General features: G+C 32.0%; 1 protein-coding gene and 1 long non-coding RNA gene across 3 annotated transcripts in view; both read left to right on the plus strand.

Annotated features, from left to right (window-relative positions):
* The window catches only part of LOC127698254 (uncharacterized), a 367,371-nt gene that overhangs the window by 88,800 nt on the left and 254,460 nt on the right, over positions 1 to 24,111 (plus strand). The gene's annotated exons all lie outside the window — the stretch shown is intronic.
* LOC127698235 (uncharacterized) lies at positions 11,283 to 22,301 on the plus strand. Of its 2 annotated transcripts, XR_007980757.1 has the most exons (8): positions 11,283 to 11,392; positions 12,607 to 12,674; positions 13,289 to 13,452; positions 14,431 to 14,531; positions 17,334 to 17,498; positions 18,880 to 19,082; positions 20,643 to 20,861; positions 20,907 to 22,301. XR_007980757.1 is itself a non-coding variant. In XM_052201595.1 (7 exons), exons 1-7 carry the CDS (start codon positions 11,321 to 11,323, stop codon positions 20,800 to 20,802), a joined length of 933 nt encoding a protein of 310 aa, XP_052057555.1. In that variant the 5' UTR covers positions 11,283 to 11,320; the 3' UTR covers positions 20,803 to 22,301. The 2 variants fall into 2 exon arrangements, 1 of the variants encoding a protein (XP_052057555.1); XM_052201595.1 differs by having other exon boundaries at positions 20,643 to 22,301.

A 24,111-nucleotide genomic window follows, 5' to 3' on the forward strand; every position in this document is an offset into this window, starting at 1 on the left:
AAAGAATCCTAACGGAGGTCCATTCCTGTTATATTTATCGGTCATCTAAATTCACAGGGTCATCTTCCTTAAGAAGATATAAAGGAGGATAAAAACCAAGACAAGTAGAAAATCACTGCCGTGTAAAAGGGAACCACTTTCCAAAATTTCAGTTTGGCATTTCTGTCAAAACGTGTCTTTCAATCTGGCAGTGTAGTACGAATTTTCAAAATGTTGAAAAGTAGAAAAGTCACGTAGAAAAGAACAAAGTGTCAAAATGAGATATCATTTTAAAGAAGGAATATTTTGCTACAATTTGGTGTAAATTACGAATGTTGACTGTTATTCGTATATAAGTAGTAAAAAAAATACACCGACACGTTATATTCTGGTAAAGGTTAAATAGCTACTTGAACTTGACATATTTAAATGAAAAAAAAAAACAATTCAAAAGCTTAACCTTTATTCTATGACATCGTGTTGGTTTATGAAAACGGTAATAAAAATGAATTTATATGATTTTTCATAATAACATGTTTATAGTAATTATTGACGCCATTTTGTTCATTTTTTTTTTCAGTCAAGTTCCATACCGACGAAGTCTGAAAGTACAAACTAAATATATAAATAAAAAATATTTTTATGGTGGCCGGTTAAGGCCATTTCGCGTTTTCGTCCTTCATATTCTATAGGGCGAAAACGCGAAAAAAAATTTCTTTCCGATTTCGCATTTTCGACTTTGGGTTTTCGCCTTTTCGCCTTTTCGCCTTTTCGCCTTTTTGTTATTTTTGGTTTTAAATCATATATATAAAATAAATGAAACAGATAGAAAGAAGATGGTAACAAAGGAAATGATTTTTTTCGATCAGGGCTACAAAAGTCTCCATTGTGTTAGTTTGACAATTTCCTTCATGAGTTATTGCCATTGAAATGTAAAATTTGACAATTTTTGCTGTTTTTGCTTTTATCTTCAAAATTATGATAGATACATATATATAAACTTATAATTTATGAAATGCTCCTGATTACCAGGCCTACACATGTCTCTATTGAGTTGAAGTTGTACAACAACTTATCATAGGAATTACTGTCCTTGCCTTATTTTTGCTGTTTTCACCTTTTTATCTTGAAAACTGACAGAAAAAAGGAAACTCACAACTGATGGAATGATTCTTTTGATCAAGACCACAAAAGCCTGTACATGTATTGATTTTAAGTTTTATAACAACTCATTATATGATTAATTGCTCTTGACATGCTAATTTAAAAAAAATTATGGTAAGGTGTAATTGCAAATCAATGTTGCTTAGTGTGCTGGTTTATTGCAATTTTGTCTGGATGAGCCATACAGGCTCTCTTAAGAGCCTCTAGTTTTCTTTTAACGGGAGTCTGATTTAGATGCCGGAAATAACAACATACATTAAGTATGGGTCATTGCTCAGTATATCTGAAACTTTGGTAATTAGATGATTTTTTTATAGATGAATTTCCTGGGCGTCTTAAGTTGCAACTCAAATTGTTTGACATTTGTTAATGCACTCTAATGGTTGATTTGCCATTGGTATTGTACTTGTAATATTTTGTAATTTCTATCGTTTATAAAACATTATTTAATAAGTTGAGTATTTTTCTGGTTTTAATTTTATTGTGCGTTTGTTTTTGTGATTTGTTCAACACTATTTTAGATCATAGTGAAGGTAGACTACACACAAAACATGTATATTTACTAGTCAACAAAAGAAACGATAATATGCAATGCATTTTCCGTATATATAAAGTTTAATACACGCGCGCTTTCAACCTTTAAAAATAGCCCAAACGGTCCAATGTTCATAGGGTGCTGTTTTTCATCATTAAATGCATTGATTTACTTATACGAAAACGCGAAATCGGAAAGAAAAAATATTTTGCGTTTTCGCGTTTTCGACTTCGCGTTTTCGACTTCGCGATTTCACCCTAGAGAATATGACGGGCGAAATCACGAAATGACCTTAACCGGTCACCATACGTATGTCTGATTTCATACCATCATATTTCATACCTTCATAAAATATCATGTTGAAAAAAAGATAAATCGTGACTTTGTATGTGGTTGCATTGTTTATTTTTGTGTGTATTTAAGTTATTTTTATATTCATTCATGATTAATATATCACTTCCCTATTCATATATAATCCGGCTGGTGACGTTATTACTGGTGACTTCAACATTGTTAATAACACTTTTCTGCGAAATATGTTATCCAAAGGCCCGAAATGTCGTGAGCCTACCTATTCTAGAGGTGGCGTGAATCAGATGTGTATACTAACAAATTCCAAAGATCTTTTAGAGTACAATGTACATACAATCTAAGACTCTTTCCTCTTGCAATAGTATTGAAACATTTGACTTTTCTACACTTTACACAAGTATTCCCCATTCCAAACTAAAAGACAAATTGAAAGAGTTGGTCCTGCTTTGTTTCATAAAAAAGGAATGGCCTTAAAGTTTCTTGTCTTATGGAGCTAGGGATACATCGTACTTTGTAAAAAATCAAGCCGAATCAAACAAAAATAATTCTCTGAAACTGACATTATCAAGATGCTTGATTTCTTGATTGACAACATATTTGTCACGTTTGGAGGACGTGTTTTTCAACAAACAATCGGCATTCCCATGGAAACAAACTGTGCGCTTCTTGCCGACTTGTTCCTTTATTCATATGAGGCTGACTTCATACAGGAACTTCGTACGATTTTCCGCTATATAGATGATGTTCTCTCACTAAATAATTCAAAACTTGGTGACTATGTTGAACGCATCTATCCAATCGAACTTGAGATAAAGGATACAGCAGATACAGTTAAGTCGGCCTCATATCTTGACTTAAATCTAGAAATTGACAATGATGGTCGGTTGAAAACAAAACTTTACAACAAAAGAGATGATTTAAACTTCCCAATTGTGAACTTCCCATTTCAATGTAGCAACATTCCAGCAGCACCTGCATACGGAGTATATATCTACCAGTTGATACTATTCCCGGGTTTGTTTTTCCTATCATGATTTCCTTGATAGAAGGTTGCTGCTTACAGGGAAGCTATTAAACCAAGAGTTCCTAGTGGTGAAGTTGAAATCGTCCCTTGGGGATCGTGTTGCTCAGTCTTTAGTTTTCTGTTGTGTTTTGCGTACTGTTATTTGTTTGTCTTTTTCTTTTTTAGCCATGGCGTTGGCAGTTTAGTTTTCGACTTACGAGTTTGAATGTCCATTTGGTATCTGTCGCCTCTCTTTTGCAGGGTAACGCCACAGTACCCAAATTGCACCCATTTAACAAAAAAATAGCAGCGGAAATCTTAGAAGTTTTCCTAGAGACTAAACATGTTGAATTTTTTTTTGATTTGACATTATGTACGTCTTTCAACACAGCTAAATTTATTTAAGGGCATACGAGACAGTTTTGACTGCGGCCCACGGTGATTTTTTTTACGAAAATTTGCATACAAGCTATTTTGCACCTAGTCAATTCAAATATATCATAAAAAATATACCTTCATGTGCTACTTTAAGAGATAAATGTGGTCGAAATTTCAGACATTTTACTCAAAATTTCGCTTTTTTGCACATTTCTATCCTTTGGATAGACATACCTAACTTTTTTGTTTCAAAAGATAAACACAAGCGGATTTTTGTAAAAAGATTTGGAAAATCTTCTTTACATAAGTATGCTCTAAATTTGTATAACAATTCTTTGGAATAATTAATTTTTATCAAAGTTTCATGATTTCAGAAAAAAAGGCATTTTTTGCTGTTTATCTAATTTAAAAAAAATTCATCTGTGACTTTTTTATGAAAATTGGTACAAATAATCTTCATACGTAATCAAATCTAATGTCATTTTAAAGAAGAGGGGTCCATGAACTCGTTTTCAAGTGAAATCAGTTTGAATGATAAAAATCAGTCGAAAAAATGCTTTTTTCCGGATATGTCACAGTTTGACGTCGCGAAAATAACATTTTACGTGAGCAACGTCATTACCTCCCCTGTAACTGTATCGTATGCCCTTAGACTGGTTCTCTGTCCTTTATCTGTTTGGCTCTGACAGATATACAAAGGTATATGTTGCAAGGGAGAGGACCAGCCTACGTATGCCCTTAAGGCGAAGTATACGTAATTGCACGCCTCTAGCGGAATTTGGGATAAAAAACGTGCGTCGTTAGTTACGCGAGTTATTTCCCCTACTCCAAGAAAGGAAAAATGGGCACATGAAAGAGAAACAACTTCGTGCGGTCTATCACGATTTCAAACAAGTATTCCTGTGCTATCTCAAAACTTCAAAGAAATTATCAGAATGACTCCAATCAGAAATCTGAGTATCCTATTGTGAGTTAGTCTGACTATTAATACCACTGTTTTTGTTTTAGACACGCAGGAGCAGGTACACAATACGACTCGTGTTTATTTCAACAGAAGTAAAAACGCCTATTAACAACAAAATTATAACCAAATAAACAAATAAACAAGTGATAATTCTGCTTCTATTCGTATCAAATTCATTAAAATTAAACCAGAATTGACCCCACAATATTTTTTGAAAAATCATAGTTTTGAATGAAATTCACAGTGTAGCATAAAATTGTAGGTAACGAATAATTATATTGCATGTGAATTTGTGTGTTGAACTAGAAAGACGTTGGCATGTCCGTTTTTTATGCAATTGAAAATTTTAGGACATGATTTTTATTTATGTAAAAAGTATATAAGATACCAAGTATAAGGCCGTAATCGACCACTAGTGCGACATTTATAACTACAAGTCGAAGAACAAAGCCAACAGCAAAAAAACCCATCAGATTCCGTCCACAAAACACTACACAGAAACTAAGAATTGAGCACTATAACATTTATCTCAGAATAAGTAAAATCTATGTCATCCAAGTCTCAGTTTTCAAGGTGCAGAAAATAAACAGGTGTCTTCTACTCCGTCCGCAATTTTTGGGGAAGGTAAATTCTAAATTTAGAACCATGGTTGAAACTGAAACTACACATGTATGATAAAAATAGAACATGCTATTTTTCCTAGCGAAATTTGTTTTCTTTTGTTGTGCTTTTGTGTATCATTCAAAAGTAGTGAATACAATTTTGAAGTAAAATTTTTCTTCTCGAGTCTCAATTGAAGATTATGATAGAATAGAGTATAAGAGTATAAGGTAGGGGAAGAAGGGGAAGAAGTGAAGAAAATAATGTATGCAAATGAATGTCGGGGCCTTTTATAGCCGACTTTACGGTTTGGATTTTTCTCATTGTTGAAGACCGTATGGTTGTCTATAATAATTGCTTACATCCATTTCATTTAAGGTAGCTGGGGTGTCTAAATGTTCTACGATAGATTTTTCTTAAACTTCTGTAAAAGACTTCTGGGTCAATGTAATTTCAAATTTCAATATAAAAACTGGGGATCACGGACCTTGATTTTTCGTAATAATACATTGAAATTAACGAAATTTGGGTTATTTTATATTGTTTATATAGGGGAAGCTTAAATTTTCCTTATCGAGGTAACATTAACGATAGAATTGACTAAAATTCGACGAGAAAATTGCTTTTCATTAATACCTCTTAAATATCAAATAAAAAAGGGGGTCACGGGCCTTATTTTCTTGAAAAAATCCCCCAAAATTTTAAATATACTTTACGACACTTAATTTTTTTATAGTTCAATCTTTAAATTTCAAGTTTTAGGTATTTTGTTGTACTAGTATATTGAATGATACTTGGTAAAATATTTTTAAAACAAAAAAGTTTTTTTGCAACATGACCAGAACGGACGCTCAGAAAAAGACACCCGATCTACCTTAAACTGTGGCAGATAGTTGTCTCATTTGCAATCATACCACATCTCCTTATTTTTATATTAATATGTTAACAAAAAAGCAATTCATTTGCATTATATACAGGCACAATTCGTATGGTACTACACTAGGTAAACTCGTAAAGCATTACATTATTAGTCTCCTTGCAATTTACACTAGGTACAAAAAAATGTACATACTAATAAAATTACACTAGGTACATTTTTTTAGCATCATACTGGATGGATACATTCTCATAACATTGCCCTTGGTACATTCTTACAGCATTACATCAGTACAAATATAGCATTACACCAGAACATTTACAGCATATCACTATACACAAAGCTTTAGCATTACACTATACACAATGCTATAGCATTACAATATACACAATGTTAAGGCATAACACTTGGAATGATCTGTGCTAGGGGAAGTTACATAAAAAACTCCGATCTGTTTTATTTTGCTGAAATTCATATGCGGGTTCTTTTTTTTTTTACCTTATTACAGCCATAAGAATTCTCAAGATAATATACAGATGCAGTTTTCTTATTTTTGGGAGTCATGCATGTGGATATTTAACAAATAATGGTACAAGAAGTTATTTCCTTTGTTACTGAAACTCCAACAAACATTATATCATGCTTTATAAAAATAAGGAGATGAGGTATGATTGCCAATGAGACAACTATCCACCAAAGTTCAAATGAAGTGGATGTAACCAATTATAGGCAACCGTACGGCCTTCAACAATGAGAAAAACCCATACCGTATGGTCGGCTATAAAAGGCCCCGACATGAAAAATACGAAACAATTCAATTGAGAAAACTAACGGCCTAATTTATAACAAAACAATTTACGAAAAACAAATATGACAGACATGAACCAACGACAACCACTGAACTACAGGCTCCTGACTTGGGACAGGCACATAAAGAATGTGGCGGGGTTAAACATGTTTGTGAGCGCTCAACCCTCCCCTAACCTCGGACAGTGTAGTTAAAGAAAAGGGAAAGTGATCGAAACAGGAAATTTTTTAAATAAAATTGCAGAGTTTTGTCACGTGCACGTATGTGAACCTGACAAATTATTTAATAAAATGGGTTTTGTGCGCAATACCTCGAAAGCGCCGGAAATGGTGAGGATGACAAGATGGAAAAAATTTAGTAAAATACGTGTTTACACGATCCCAATAGTATAACCGATTATTTAAATATGTATAGAATAATTCTGTCAACGCTGTGTTAACCGGGACAATTTCAAACTCGATATTTTATTCATAAAAATTAGAACAATACAAGCATTTCAAAAAAGATGTGGAACCCTGTCTAATTTAGAAAAGATGGAGTTAAAGTCTTTACAGTAACTTTCTTTCACTTGCAGTATATTTATTTGCCAATTTGGCTTTTTTTTTTAGCAGCAGAAATATCTTTAAAAATTAGTCAGTTTATTTCCTTATCAATTGATTACGCTTGAGCATTTGAAATAATTATGAAAATGGGTTATACACACTCACGATTTTGTTACGACACTGTACGGTAAAATAGCGTTATAGAGTAGAAGTTGTGGTGACGTTACAGTAGACATCAATAACGTCGCCGAATTTTTTTGTTTTTTCTGCTAAAAATCAATCTTCCACAGGATATAGCTTGAAAACTAGCACGGTTGCTAAGGACTTTCTTTGCACCAATGGATTCGTCGTTCATTTTTGAATCGTATAACGATTTTTAAAAAAATTTTGTGGACCAACGAATTAGAAAATCTCGATAAAGTAAAAATATCCGCCGATTTTTATGATTTTCCCTATATATCCTTTGTATTTTTGGTGTATCATGCTGTTAATTTCAACAGCTTGTATCTGAAAAACGAAACCGGTTACCCCCTTTTTTTGTTTTATTTTCTGATGTATTTTTACAAGCAGAATCCATATGTAAAATTTCAAAAAAATTCTGTGGAGTAGTTAATTACGTACACTTCGCCTTAACACAAAACGTTCACAGTATATATCAATAGATGAAGAAAAAAACATGTTACTTAGCAAATAAACAGTAAGCATGGACTATTGTCGAATTGCTCTAAATATTTGGAGAAATAAAACAAAACATTATTTATTCGATTTTTACGGATGTGAATTTAAGAATAGATGCAATTTGGGTACTCCTCGTTACAGAATCATGGATCATTTGGCCCATTTTTCTATGATTCAATATGGATTCAAAATTAAATTGGTGGAACTATATAGTAAATAAGGATACATCTACAAAATAAACACAGAATGGAAACTTTTTTCTTGATCATAAACAAACGTAGGTGAAAAAAACTGTCAAAATAGGTGCAATTTGGGTACCCTCACGTTATTGTTGTTGTCCACATCATGACGTGAAATTGTGCTCTGGTGGACGTTGAGATTGACAAGTCTGAAGACAGCCGACGACGTTATTTTGTATAGCAGGGTTTAATCTTGGCAGCCACAGTGCAATGAGAGTCGCCTGTTAATCAACCAAGTCGTATACAAGATAGTTTCACAGGTGAGTTTCCAGAAGAATACATGAACAGAGCTATTTTTCACAAACAAATTTTGAGATCAAAATTTGAAATATACAAAACAAACAAAACTTGAGAAGCATATAGAAAACAAAGAAATATGGTCACAAAATTAAAAAGAAAATCGGTGAATATTTATTTTCAAGAAAGATGTGCTGGAGGACAAAAATCAAAACACTTTACAGTACAATTAAACCATTTCTCTCTAAAAAGTCTACCTGCAGCCAACAAAAAATTTAACTAGTGGAAGAAAATAACATTTTAAACAACACTAAAGAAGTTTGTGTGACAACTTCAATACTTTTTTTTATTAATGTTGCCAATGACATAGGCAAAGGTACTATTTTTGAAGAAAAAACACACCCTAGTATTTTGAAAATTAAAGCTAACATACAACATGATAAACTTTTTGATTTTTAACCTATGCATGTTGATACTGTAGACAAACTGGTGAAAAAGATAAATATAAAAAAGCTACAGGAGTAGATTAGATATCATCTAAGTTATTACGACCTGGTGCACCAGTACTTAACAAACATATAACAACACTTATAAATAATACTATAGAATCAAGTGAATTTCCAAACAGACTTAAAGAAGCTCAGGTTGTACCACTACACAAAAAGAACGATCCACTTGATAAAAAGAACTACAGAACTGTGAGCATTTTAGCTACAATTTCAAAAGTATATGAAATGGTTATGTCTGACCAGTTAACTGAATTTTTTTGAAAATATATTTCATGCTTTTTCATGTGCATTTAGAAAAGCTCATGGATGTCAGACAACTTTTCTGCGACTCCTTGAAGATTGAAAAACAGCTCTGGATAACAATATGTATGTGGCAGTCAATACTTATGGATCTTTCGAAAGCTTTTGACTGTCCACCACATGACATTCTTTTAAGTAAATTATCTGCCTATGGTCTTTCTTCAAAATCAGTGAAATTACTTCAAAATTATCTTACAGATCGTAGGCAACATATCAAACTTCAGGGAGTACTCAGCAGTTGGGATGACATCCATAAAGGGTTACCCCAAGGTTCAATCCTCAGACCTCTATTATTTAATATTTTTATAAATAACATATTCTATTTTATTGAATATGAAACCCTTTATAATTATGCTGACGATATTACTCTGTCATATGCTGACAACGATTTTGAAAATTTATTATGTATACTTGAAAGAGAAAGTGATGTTTTAATTTATTTGTTTAAATCTAATCGTATGCAGGCAAATCCTGATAAATTCCAAGACATTGCAGTTGGAAAAAAAACATTTGTAAAGAAGCCTGTTTTTAATGTACAGTCAGCAAAAATATCATGCGATGAGATTGTCAAACTTTTAGGTATTGATATTGATTATCAACTTAATCTTAATCACCACATTAAAAATATTTGTAGTAAAGCATCAACTGAATGTGGCATCTCAACAACTGAATGTTTTAAAGAGCATTGGTAGCTATCTTACTAAATTAAATAAATTGACCATTTTTCACACATTTATTTTATCTAATTTTTATTTTTGTCCTTTGGCATGGCATTTTTGCAACAAAAATAATACCACTAGCTAAATTAGAAAAAAAAATCAGGAAAGGACTTTACGATTTATATATGAAGACTTATGTTAGTTCGTATGATGAATTACTTGTACGATCAAAGGTTCCATCACTGAAAATTAGACGTATGCGTAACATGGCTATTGAATGTTTTAAAATTTTATATAATTGTCACCACCATGTTTACATGATTTAGTTGTATTGAAAGATTGTAAATGTAATTTTAGATGCATGTATTCTAATATTGTAGATATACCTATGGTAAGAACTCTTTTAAATATACAGAGTAAATATATGGATTGATCTATCTGATGATTTTAGAAAAATTGCTAATTTCAGTCAGTTCAAAAATATTTTAAAGTCATGGAATGGAAATTACTGTAAGTGTACAGCGTGTGCAGATTATCAATTAATATATTATGTTAAATTTTTACCATTTAGATCATATCCTATTTTAAATATTTTATGCTATGCATTTTACCAGCTTTCTAATCATGCTTAGTTAACATTTTATATGCTTTTAGTTTTAACATGTTTAATACCTAGTCTGCTTTTAGCTTTATTACCTAGCTTATCATGCTTATAATCTGCTTATTACCACCATGCTTAATTATAGTGCTTCATTTTGTGTTATGTAACTTGCATGCGTATGCATTGTATTGTAGCGTCTTGTATGTCGGTTAAAAGCTCAGTAGAGCTTATGTTATGTAAAATTGAGAATGGAAATGGGGAATGTGTCAAAGAGACAACAACCCGACCACAGAACAGACAACAGCAGAAGGCCACCAACAGGTCTTCAATGCAGCGAGAAATTCCCGCACCCGGAGGCGTCCTTCAGCTGGCCCCTAAACAAATATATATACTAGTTCAGTGATAATGAACGCCATACTAAACTCCAAATTGTACACAAGAAACTAAAATTAAAAATAATACAAGACTAACAAAGGCTAGAGGCTCCTGACTTGGGACAGGCGCAAAAATGCGGCGGGGTTAAACATGTTTATGAGATCTCAACCCTCCCCCTATACCTCTAGCCAATGTCCTTGTTTGTATAGGCTAAGCCGACTTTAATTGTTTATTATTCGTATTACAGTTTTTATTTTTGTTTTTGGTTTTTTTTTGCACGGTAACTACAACCTTTATTTTATGTCTTGAAAAATACTTGTCGAGTTGCCAAATTGCCCGTATCGTCCGGTCATATTCATTCGACAATAATGAATATCACCCATAAGACTGCGATTAGGCCATAAAAGAATGGACCAGGATGGAAGGCTATAAATCACCCAGTCGACAAATCTCGACAGATTCCGCGAGGATCCGCGAGTAATACCGAAAGTTCATTCGGAAATCTATTCATATTCATAAAGTGAAAGTAAAACTTATTATCGATACAGACAGAGGCAAAAATGTCCAAAATAACGATACTGGATGGTGGAACATCAATGGAACTTGCTAGATTTGGAAACAAATTTATCGAGGTTGCATTTCCATATACAGTTAAGATAGTTGTTGTTGTTACCAGAGACATATACACATTAAAAGTATAGACAGAAGAACATTTTTTGATATCTTGTGATAAATATAAAGATTTAATTAAGCCTTAAATAAGGCAATTTTTTTTCCAATCTTATGGTTTAGATTTGAAAGATTCGCATAATAATTATTTTTCAGTTTCTAAACTTTTAAATCCACAAAATATTATTGAATATGTAATTATTTATTAAAATTTATTAGAGATGCATTAGAAATAAGAAACAATTCTTAAAATTATGTGTACAATTTTATTATTAGGCTATAATATATACTACATCAGTACAAGGATTTGTATCACAGGCACTTGTCTCTGAAAAAAAATCCTATATCTTAATATAACATCAAATGCTTACCTTCACATATTAATCCTAATTTGAATGGCTTCATGTTGGGAATATGGAATAGGGATTACTCTAGCATCAAACGCTTAGTATATTATAGCAAAAATTTTAAGTTCAAAGCGAAGGGCCATAACTCCTTTAAAAAAAATTGAATCATAATTTCCTGTCAATATGCACGTCTACATAGTATGTCCTTATTATCTACAAAGTTTCATGAAATGCTGTTGTGTAGTTTCAGAGGAGTTGCGATGACAAACTGTTGCAGTAGTATATTGAGGCCAATAAGTGCAAAGGGGCATAACTCCTAGAAAAAAAATTGAATCATAATTTCCTGTCGATATGCACGTCTACATAGTATGTCCTTATTATCTACAAAGTTTCATAAAATTCTGTTGTGTGGTTTCAGAGGAGTTGTGATGACAAGAACAGGACTGAAGGACGGATGGACGGACAGACAGACAGACGGATGGGTAAAAAACATTATAACCGACGCAAAAATTGCGTGGGGTATAATAAAATTTGAATGTATGTTATGTTTCAGAAAATTAAAACAATTACCTGTGGCCCCCCAAAATCTAAATCCGCCACTGCATGTTTTGTACTTAAATGTATTTGGTTTCCAAAACTTTTGGTCTTGAGTGTAAATTAGGAGGAATATTCCTGAAACATGCTGTGTAAACCAAACATTTAATTCATAATTATCTTTCAATAAGGATATATAGTATCACAATTCAAACAAAATTGTGACAGGATTCATATTTTGCTTCATTCTATAATGTCTATGTAAAACATCACTAAAAGAGTACTTTACTTTACAGAAAGATCCACTTTGGTCAGCCAGACTTCTTCAAACTAACCCAGCATCATTTGTACAGTGCCATAAAAAGTAAGAATAATTAATTCTATTATAAGTTAGCAGTTGTTGTCTCTTGACCTGAACTTACAAAGTTCATTTGTAGAACTTTTTGTCCTTTCTATCAACTCAGGAAATCTATTAGAAAAGGTTTAGAAAATTGGGTTCTGGGACACATGATGCAAAAATCATCAAGTACTAAGACATTACCAATATATCAAAGGAGGCGATTTTATTGCAGTTCATCATCTTAAATATTTGAAGTCCTTCAGCAGTGACTCAAAAAATCCCACGCGTTAAACAAGATCAAGACCTCCTCAAGTGTCTAGAGGTAATCTATGCAAGGTATTTGATAGCAGCAAACCATTGCAGTTATTGTAGAAATTTCTTTTTAATGATAAACTCAGCACTTCAAAAAACATAAAAAAATAAGATAATATAGACATCATAAAATTTTTAATTCATCAAAATCCACTGAAAAAAATAGGCATGAAGGCAACCACAAATAAATTGAAAAAATATGATGGTATAAATGAGGCTTTTTATCATACAATATGAATATCGTAATACTGTAAATAAATTGTTAAGCATATCAATTTTGTCTTAGCTGCTGATTTTAGGGCTTCATACATTTTGCATTATTCTAGCTTTATAGAAGCTGGCTCAGAGATAATACTGACTGGATCATATCAAGCATCAATTGAAGGGTTTGTAAAACATGCAGGGGTGACAGAAGAACAGGCATACAGTTTGATTAAGAAGAGTGTTCAACTTGCACAACAAGCAGTTGAAGAGGCTAGTAAAGTGTCAGGTGAGGTTTTGAAATTTGAAAATACTTTTAAATTAAAATACCAGTATCAAAATATTTCAAAAGGCAAAGCAACATTTACTATGTTATCTTGTATCACTTAGGGTGAAACAAACAAAAGTAGGATGTGGAATCTTTAATTACTGATTGTACTAAATTAAGAAACCTATATTTGAGTGCCACTTCTCTTACTTCTTGGTTAAAGTATTCAGTATGGCTCAATGTTATAAACCAAGCATACAAGGTAAAGGTTATTAACCTTCATAATTCAGTTATTGGATAGTTTGCCAAATAAAAATATTTATGGATATCATTTCAGTCATTTACTGAATACTTTAAATTCAGAAATTTTTGTGTGCATTTATTTAATTGATTGTTAAACAGTGGACAAGTTATAGGGGCCTCGGTGGCCGAGTGGTCTAAGTAGTTGAACTACTGTATCACTAGCCAGTCAACACTCAGGTTGTGAGTTCGAATCCCGCACGTGGCAGGTGCACTCAAATCCAATCTTAATTGACTAGGATTGTCAGTTTTCCTACTGAAGGTCGGTGGTTCTCTCCGGGCACACCGGCTTCATCCACCAATAAAAACTGACTGCCACAAAATAGCACAATAGTGTTCAAAGTGGCATTAAACACCAATCAATCAATCAATCAATCCTTATTTTTATAAAAGTTTTAAACAAAAATGAAGTAGAATTGAACTAAACCAGCAAGTTTTTTTAAAAAACAACCTACTAAAACATGCATCGAAAATTGAATTGGATTTAAAAGCAACAAGAGCTCCCAAACAAAAATACACTGCAACATATCTAAATGAAATGAAATTGGTAATTATAATATTTATCATAAACACAACAATGCACAATGATCACAAATTGACTAAAACAGCATTGGCCAATGTTACCCTACTTTTATTTTTTTATTTGTATTATGGTGACCATTGACTTTATAGACAAATTCTCAATATTACTAATTTAAGGTTACAAAGCAAAGATAGCTGGATCAGTTGGAGCTTATGGTGCTATACTACACGATGGATCAGAATATACAGGAACTTATATTGACAAAATGTCTGTTCAGGTACATTGTAGATTTATTTAAGCCATTGTGCACCAACTTATTCGCAAGTCACCTGTTTTAATATAATTGAATCTGGGCAAAACATTTGTATTTATGCATTCTTTATGTGCCTTTCACAAGTCAGGTAACTTTAGTTTATTGGTTTTCTTTGGTTCATGTCTGTCATATATGTTTTTGGTAAATTGTCTTGATTTAAATTAGGCTGTTAGTTTTCTCGTTTAAATTGTTTCACATTTTCATGTCGGAGCCTTTTATAGTGACTATGAGGTATGGGTTTTTCTCATTGTTGAAGGCCTTTCTGTGGCCTATAATTGCTTACATCCACTTCATTTGAACTCCAGTGGATAGTTGTCTCATTGGCAATTATACCACATCTCCTTATTTTGATATTGTATGATATTGTTGTATCAAGTTATACAGACTTTTTTTCTAAACGTCTTCACATATTGAGCAGGACTGATTTTTAGTATGCGAGTCTACTATGATGAGTTAAAGATGAAGTTTACGTTTGGTTCTGCTCTGCTGATTTTGGCTGAAATTACGGGCTTTGGACTTTGAAAATTATGTGACAATAACAAAAGAGACTTTTTTCTAAACAACATTACATATTGTGCTGATTTTTAGTATGTGGGTCTACTATGATGAGTTACAGATTGAGTTTATGTTTAGTTTTTCTCTGCTGATTTTTGCCGAAATTACGGGCTCTGGACTTTAAAATTTCATGAAAACGACAGTTATACAGACTTTCATTCTCAAATTTTCACTCCTAAAATGGCTTCAAGCTTTTTGCGAGCAGGGCCATTTCATCGTTCCGACACATCTAATTTTTCTAATAATATGCATGGACAAGAGCAGGATGGGTAAACACCAAAAAATAATGGATGTACATTGAATTTAAGAATATAAACAAGATGTATGTATTGTTCGAAAATAATTTATGCCACCGCTCTTAAAGTTGGAGCTTTTTTGCAATCACCTTGTCAATCTGTTAGTCCAACAAACTTTTTCGTCACATTTTTTCAGGAGCGACTTCACATTTAGTCAGCAGCTTGACAGTTGTAACTTGTAACCTTTGAGCACCTTTTTGGATCTCTAGGACACCTTTTCCTGTTTGCTGTTACTTTGAATTTTTATACATGCTGAAAGAAAACAAATAGACATTTTTGGTACACTTTTATAAAGGAGATATGCCCCTTTTAAATATAAATTAAATGGAAAATTGCAAATGAAATCACTCTCACACCTACATTTCTTGTAGGATGGTTATAAATTTTACATCAAAGGTTTATATCAGCATATGTATGCAAACAGTTAAAAAATCGGGCTGATCAACTATTTTTAAAGCAGTTATGTTTTCCCCTTGTAAAAATAATTTATATGGAAAATTACATTGTAAGCACTCTCACAGCTACATTTTGTGTAGGATTGTTATAAAATTTACACCAAAGGGATATATCAGCATTGTCTGGGATGAGTTAGAAAATCAGCGCCGATAAATTATTTTAACAGTTGTACAGTTCCTCTGAAATGTAATTTATATTGAATATTGCATTGAAAGCACTCTTACCCTTTCGGATTTAAAAAAAAAATATGTTATTGGTATATACCAAAAAGATCTTAGAACAGTGCAGACCAATTATTTTTGCTTGGTTATTCCCCTTGGAAATAGAAGTTATTTGGAAAATAACATTTTTAGCAATCTGATGTCTTCATTTCTTAAAGACTATTTAGGAAGAAATAAAAAAAAAAATGGGGTAGTTGCCCTTGGACAGTTTGAAAATATGCAACTGTGGGGGACATTGGAATGCTGTTCAATTTTTAAATAGAACTATCCTGAGGTAAATGCAGCATGTTCATGAAAAATATTATCGAGTCTATGCATCTTAAATTGTTTATTGTAGACTTTTTATAATTTGGATATGTGTTTTAGTATGTTATAAGTCGAATGTAAGAATTTGAGTCCAATAGGTGGACCTGAATTTGACAGCTTATGCCCCTTCAAACCAATGCTTTTCAAATTTCAATATATTGTTACTGATGACAAAATGGAGGTCAATTTTGATATTGAAGATTTTCTCTTTTGCCACTACGGAGTTATAGTCCTTAACTGATTGGACAGTGTTACTTAATGTGGTTACTGATCAATAATTGATTAACTGTTCAACCAATTCTTTTCAAATTTTGATATATTATTGTTGATTACTTTGATGAATTGGTGACAGTGTTTTTGCAGGAGTTTGACTTGTAAAAATGTCTTATACAAATTATGTGGGGTAGGTGATCTTGTTCACGAAGGGTTCTTGCATTTATATATCCCATTTGAGCTATACAGGCTGGTTATTTTGATGTTACAATATATTTATTATTTATAGTGTGTCCAAATTGTCTTTCCATATACTAAGGTCAGAGACATATATACACATGTGTATATATGTCTCTGCTAAGGTCTACAAAAACATAAGTTACTTATCAGTCAACAAAATCAAAAAAGAGTTGCCTCCCATTGTATGAAATGAAATTTCTTATTTTACTTTTTTTCAGGTAAAATTAATAGACCAATGAAAACAATTCTTTGTATATCTTGAAATAATAATCTAATGAAACATAATTTTTGAATGCATATTAAATTTGTTTGAGAATTTTAGACCCAAAAAAAATGGCATTGAAGGAGCAAGTACAATTTTAGGGCAAAATTGATCATAAAAATTAAATATGACCGAAAATTCTAAGCTTTGCGAAATTGCATGTTGAATCTGTATAGTTCAAGAATGCCTGTTTATTTATTTCTGTTTTTTTTATTAGGAAATTAAAGACTGCCACAGACCAAGAATAAAAGCATTAGTTGAGGCCAAACCCGATTATATTGCATTAGAAACAATTCCTTCATCAATTGAGGCAAAAGCAGTAATATATTTATTAGCAGAAGAATTTCCAGAAGTAAAGGCTTGGATATCATATACATGCAAAGTATGTGAAGCTAAACATTCTTTAACATCTGTAAATGTATTAGTCCTGTTTTACTTGACATTTAGAGAAGAAAAGATAACGACATGGAAAAACATTCCATTAATTTAACATACATCCTTATTAATAAAAATTTGTATGGGGTTTCACGGAACCCTGTGTCTCGCCTGCGATTGCTGCTGTCAGTGTAAAAGTGTAATGTTGACTTAAAAAGTGAGTCCATTTATCAGTAAAATACAGATTTTTTTTAAAAATTCAAACATTTTCTTTAAGTGCAATTTCTTGGTCTTGAAGATTTGCTTCTGTCCAAGTTTCATAACAATCCAATGAAGGTTTACAAATTTATCATGTGAATAAAATTAAATCCCAGACTGTCTGTAAATGTTAAAAACTAAGTCCATCTATCAGAAAAATACTAAAAATTAAAAATATATTTTCAAAGGTTTGTTTCAGACATTATCTCTTAATCATTAAAAAGCTTCTGCCAAAGTTTCATAAAACTCTATGAAGGTTTGACAAAGTTATTGATTTGTAACAAACTTTAACTCCAGACTGTATCTACTTTTTAACTGTTAAAAAAAACGAAGTCCATTTATCAGTAAAATACGGATAAATTAAAATAAGTATTTTCAAAATTTTGTTCTGGATATTGTCTTTTGGTCATATACAAGCTTCTGTCCAAATTTAAGAAGTTTCCATGAAGGTATGACTGAAAAACTTTAACCTCAGACTAAATCTGAATGTTAACTGTAAAAATAGCGAAGTCCATTTATCAGTTAAATACAGAAAAATGAAAATAAATATTTTCAAAATATTGCTCTGGATACTGTCTTTTGGTCATAAACAAGCTTCTGTCTAAATTTCATAAAACTCCATGTAGGTTTGACAAAGTAATTGATGTCTAAAAAAACTTTAACCACAGACTGAACCTAAATGTTGATGCTGCCGACAACGGAATCTAGGATCACTATGTCTCGCTTTCGCGAAATAAATTTTGCAGGCTCAACAAAAATGAAGTTTCTTATATAATTCCAGATATTTTAAAGAACTATGTTAAATATTTTTGGAGAAAATATGATATAATAGAGAAAAAAAAGATGCTCAAGACAGTCTCCAGATTTGATGGTTTTAAAGGAAATAATAAATAGTACTCTAGGTCTCATTTGATGTTTTAAGGATGTATTGATATGACACATTTATTGCAGACAGAGATCACAGTGAAAATGATTTAAAAAATAATGGAAATATATACGAAAAGCTGAATTGTTAAAAATCATGCTTCAATAATGAATAATTTTTACAGATGTATCTAGCATGCATGCATTTGATTACTATCTAATATATTGTTAAATGTATTTCTTTTTTTTTTTCACTAAAAAAATAGGATGAAAATCATACAGGTTATGGTGAAATTTTCTCCGATGCAGTGAAGGAAGTGGTATCCTGCAACAATGTTGTGGCTGTTGGTATTAACTGTACTCATCCAAAATTTATCTCCCCCTTATTAAAAAGTATACAACATTTAAACTTAACGAAACCAGTGATGATTAAACCTAACAGTGGAGAAGATTGGTCTACAGAAAAAGGGTATAACATTTTTAACAACTTAGCCTTTATATTGATAAGACATGTTTAATCATATCCATTTCTTTATGAGCCATTTTCATTTTTCAATTTTGAATCACCTCTGAATTTGAATATGTATAATTCCATGTAAATAATTGCATAAAATGTCTTAAAACAAAAGATGATTACTAACCGTGCAAGACCCTCATGGGTAGTCAAGGTCATTAAACACCCCCTAGTAGTAGTCTTCAAACAAGTCAATGGAGAATCTTTTGAATTATACACTGCCACTGGAAAATACTTATGTCTAAGTATTAAAACCATCCTTATACACTTATCCTGAACATGTCTTTTGGTTTTTCTTAGTGTACTTTAAATCATTTAATTCCCTGGCCTGTTCCAGTTTTTCTTTCATTTTTGTGTAACCTTATTTGAATGTTAGACATTTCAGGATGAAATTTGGTCTACAACCTAGGCTTCCTCTATAGAGCTTCACATTTCAGAAGGTAGAAGAGCTGAATAATCTATATCTGGTTTACTGATGCCTCATGTCTGAATTTTTTGTAAGGCATGTGTACATTTCCTTGACCTCCTTTTATGGTTCAATGACAACTTTAAATACTGTATACCCATAGTTGTTTTATCACTTGATCTTTTCAGTTATTAGGAGTAAAAAGGACAACTTTATTTGGTATATAGAATCATTGCAAGGTACACATGTCTGTTAAACAGGGTTCAATTGACCTTGACACATCATTTGATATGGCTTTGATTTCACTTATTAACTTTTATGTTGAACAATATTAACTTTTTATCTTACCTAACTTATTTCTACATATCTTTATATCTCTTTATTAAAGCCCATGTAAACTAGTCTGCGTTGGCTTATAGTAATCACTCTGTCTGTCCATCTATTATCACTGCTATGTTGTAAGTCAAGATTGTCTCAACTGATTTCAATAAAATTTATGCAAAGTGTTTATATCTATAAAAGAAAGGCATCCCTCCATTTTTGTGGGAAATGTGTGAAACAAATTGCAGTAAAAAAAAATTGTGATTTTTGTGCTAGGATTTCAATGAAATTTATTGTTTAGGTAAAATATATTTCTGGAAATTGATTCCTTGTGTCAAAATTTGCAATTTGTGAAATTGGAGGGAGAAAATTATGGTAAAAAAAACTTAGATTATGTTAAAATATCACAAATTTTGAGAATTTCTTTTTCTGCTAAGGATTTGATTGAAATTTGTTACATAACATTATTTGCTATTCCCAATTGAATCCCTGTGTCAAAAATTATGAAATGAATTTTGAAATGGTCTCCAAAATACATTGAAAATTCATAGCAATTTTATTTTTAAAGAAACTATAAATGCCTTTTAACTAATTCCTGGTGTTAAAATTTATCAAAAATTGATATCCCAATGAAAACATGTATTACTTTGTTTGCATGAGTATTAATTATTTGTTTCTGTGCCAAACACAAAAATGTTGAAGTGGGCCCCTTCCTGGCATGTTAGTTTTCTAGTTTATATATTATTTTCCTGTTGTTCATTAGTACTCATAAATTATATTTTTCAAAGGTGGTATGGTAGAGCAGAGTCGTCTCCCCTACGACCAGAAAAGATCAAAGAGTGGATTGGTTTAGGAGCTACATGGATAGGAGGATGCTGTCAGATCTTCTCTCCTGATATAGCTGATATGGCTGAAGTGATAAACGCATATGTAAAGGAAAATGACTGAAAGATGAAAAGACAAGAACAAATCTAGGGCTATTAAAGCATATTTGGTTCAAGCTTGGGGTTTATTTGGTTCACACAGATGGAAATACTTGATTCATGCTTGAGGTTTATTTGGTTCACACAGATGGAAATACTTGATTCATGCTTGAGGTTTATTTGGTTCACACAGATGGAAATACTTGATTCATGCTTGAAGTTTATTTGGTCCACACAGATGGAAATACCTGATTCATGCTTGAGGTTTATTTGGTTCACACAGATGGAAAAACTTGATTCATGCTTTAGGACACAGATTTGAATACTTGATTCATGCTTGAGGTTTATTTGGTTCACACAGATGAAAATACTTGGTTCATGCAGTAGGTAAAGCTTGCTTTGTTTTTTTGTAATAGAACCATAAAGCATATTTGTGGCTTCAATAAATTGTTTGATTATTAAATGGTGTCATTGCTGAGATATTCAAACCACTGGGACAGTATTTCTCTCAGGCTTTAAATTGCTCCGATTAGCAGACTATTAAAGAGCAAAAGCACCAAATTCATAGAATAAAAAAAAAAGAAATCCATGACGATCACTGTTGAGGTTGCTGTCCCTTAAACCTATGTGACATTTCCAGGCTTACTTTCCTGATGTAGGTCAGTTGTTCTCTTCAGGTACTCTGTCTTCGTCCATCAATAAAACGTACCACCATGACTGAGCCAAGTGTGCTGAAAGAAGCATTATCACCAATTATAAATCAATCAATCCAGGCATGCTCCGAGGTGATACATCATTGTTAGAAAGAGGATGTTCAAAGTGGATGTTGCATTTCATTACGTAGTGGGTCAAACTGATAGACTTCTATCACCAATTACAAGTCTTGTTTCTTTTAAACATTACATTTGAAATATCAAAGATATAAGATTTTTAGTTTTAAAAAAAGAACATTTTAAGCACATATTGGTACATGAAAATGTAACTTTTTGAAACAACAAAATTAATTCTTCCATATTTTTTCCTTCACAAATGCACTGTGTTTTCTGAATAATATAGATTTATAAAAACATAAAAAAAGCTATAATACTTAATTTCCCAAAGGTTTCTACAATTTATATCAACCATGAAGTAGTGTAATTCATCACTTTGATATTAATGTGGCATTAGTCGCTGGACATTATACAGACAACAATAAGATTAATAAACCTTATGAACGATTTGGTATTTTGTCATGTTAAGTTATTAATCTATTTGCTTGTAAAAAAGTATTATGTTGCATATTGTTTGTAAAAAAAAAGTAATGTGTTGCATCTATGATGTTTCTTTTGTAGGTTATTTGGAGTAGTTTTCAAAAATAATATTAGATTGCATTTTATTCCAATCAGCTTAGTAATACTAAGTTTATGAAGTGAATGTCAGTGTAGAACATATATTCTAGAATACAAATTTAAATGTTAAATGTTTAAGGTATTGCATAATGTTTATTATAGGTAAGCCAGTGTTGTATAAAATATGAGAAACTGATGTCCATGCTTTATTTGAATTATATTCCAGTGGTTTCATTAATTTTTGTCTCGCCTGCGAAGAAAGTCTCAGAATGCAAGACATATGATTTACAAACCGGCATAAACTATTTGTATAAAGCTTCATATTTCAGAAGCTAGAAGACCTGGATGCTTCATATCTTGTATACAAATACCTTATGTTACAAGTTTCTATAGGATAACTATATTTGGTAAATGGGTTCCTTGTAAGGTCTTCATGTCTGTCAGGTAGGGTTCACATGACTCGACCTCATTTCATTGATCAGTGATCAAGATTAAAGTTATGTGGTGAAGTCTGTATCTCAGATACTATAAGCAGTAGGTCAACTATTTTGCTGTATGGAATGATTGGAAGGTGTACATGTCTGACTGGCAGGTTTCATCTGACCTTGACTTCATTGAACAATGTTTAGTTTTTGTGGTTTGGTCTATTTCTCGGATGCTATAAATAGTAATAGGTCAAGTATATTTTGTGTATGGAATAATTGTAAGGTTTGCATGTCTGTATAGCAGGTTTCATATGACCTTGACCTCATTTTCATGGTTCATTGGTCAATGATAGGTTTGTGTGGTTATGTCAGTTTATCAGTAACTATAAACAATAGGTCAACTACATTTGGTGTATGAAATAATTGTTAGGTGTACATGTCTGTCTGGCATGGTTCATTTTACCATGATTTCATTTTCATGGATCATTGATAATGTAAAGTTTATGTGATACTTGTAGTAAAACCTTCATATTAGAGACTTTCAACATGAATTCAATCATAAGTAAAACAGGTGAGACTTTTCAGCATGTGCACTCTTGTTGTTGGTTCTGTTACCTATTTCTTGCCTTGATAGCTAGAGGGTTTGGTTTGGATCCCTGTATGAAGCAATCCAAATATTTTATAATATGTTTTGCTGCTTTTCCTCTTAAGCCCATGTCATTAAGGAGAAAGAGCAGAACCTGATCAACTCGCAAGTCAGAATAACATGCAAGGATATGGTTATATGTCATCCATTGAATTGTTACCTTGGAAACTAGTATGCACAATTGGACTGAGTGTATCAATCTAGTATGAAATAATTTGCATATCACATTAACATGATCTGGAATACAGATGGTAAAGGCCCATCCATTCATCCATCAAGCCACTCGATTTCAGTGCAAATAGCCTGATTTGAAAATTATGATTTCAAGTTTGTAAATGACAATGTAAAAATCAATTCTGAATATTGAAAATTAGATTGAATATCAAAAATAATATTAAACATAGATTTCAAGTGTAGATTTCGTTTCCACTATTTCAGTCCATCTCCTTTTGCAGTTTGTGTCGATCATATCGTTGTGTCGATCATGTCGTTGTGACGATCATATCGTTGTGTCGATCATGTCGTTGTCACGATCATATCGTTGTGTCGATCATATCGTTGTGACGATCATATTGTTGTGTCGATCATATCGGTGAGTTATTTTTTTCCCTATTTTTCTTCGGATTAAGTATGATTTCATGTGCTGCATATGTAATTCATAGGACCTCAAAGCACTTAGTTATCAATAACTACATTGCATTGAAAGCTTATTATATGATATTCATACACCAGCCTTGAACAACGTGCACCATGATATATTTTTTGTTAAAATTGTTGAAAAGTACTATAAAAATTTGTATACATTGGTAAACATTGATGATGGATTGATATCACTGAATGATTTAATAATTTTAATCCTCCCTAATAATTTGTTCTACCACACAAGCATGAATAACTTTACACATCTTTGTACAATACAATTTAGCTGTATGTAT

This window comes from Mytilus californianus, unplaced genomic scaffold (genome assembly GCF_021869535.1).
Source record: "Mytilus californianus isolate M0D057914Y unplaced genomic scaffold, xbMytCali1.0.p SCAF_4, whole genome shotgun sequence".
NCBI classification, from domain to species: domain Eukaryota; kingdom Metazoa; phylum Mollusca; class Bivalvia; order Mytilida; family Mytilidae; genus Mytilus; species Mytilus californianus.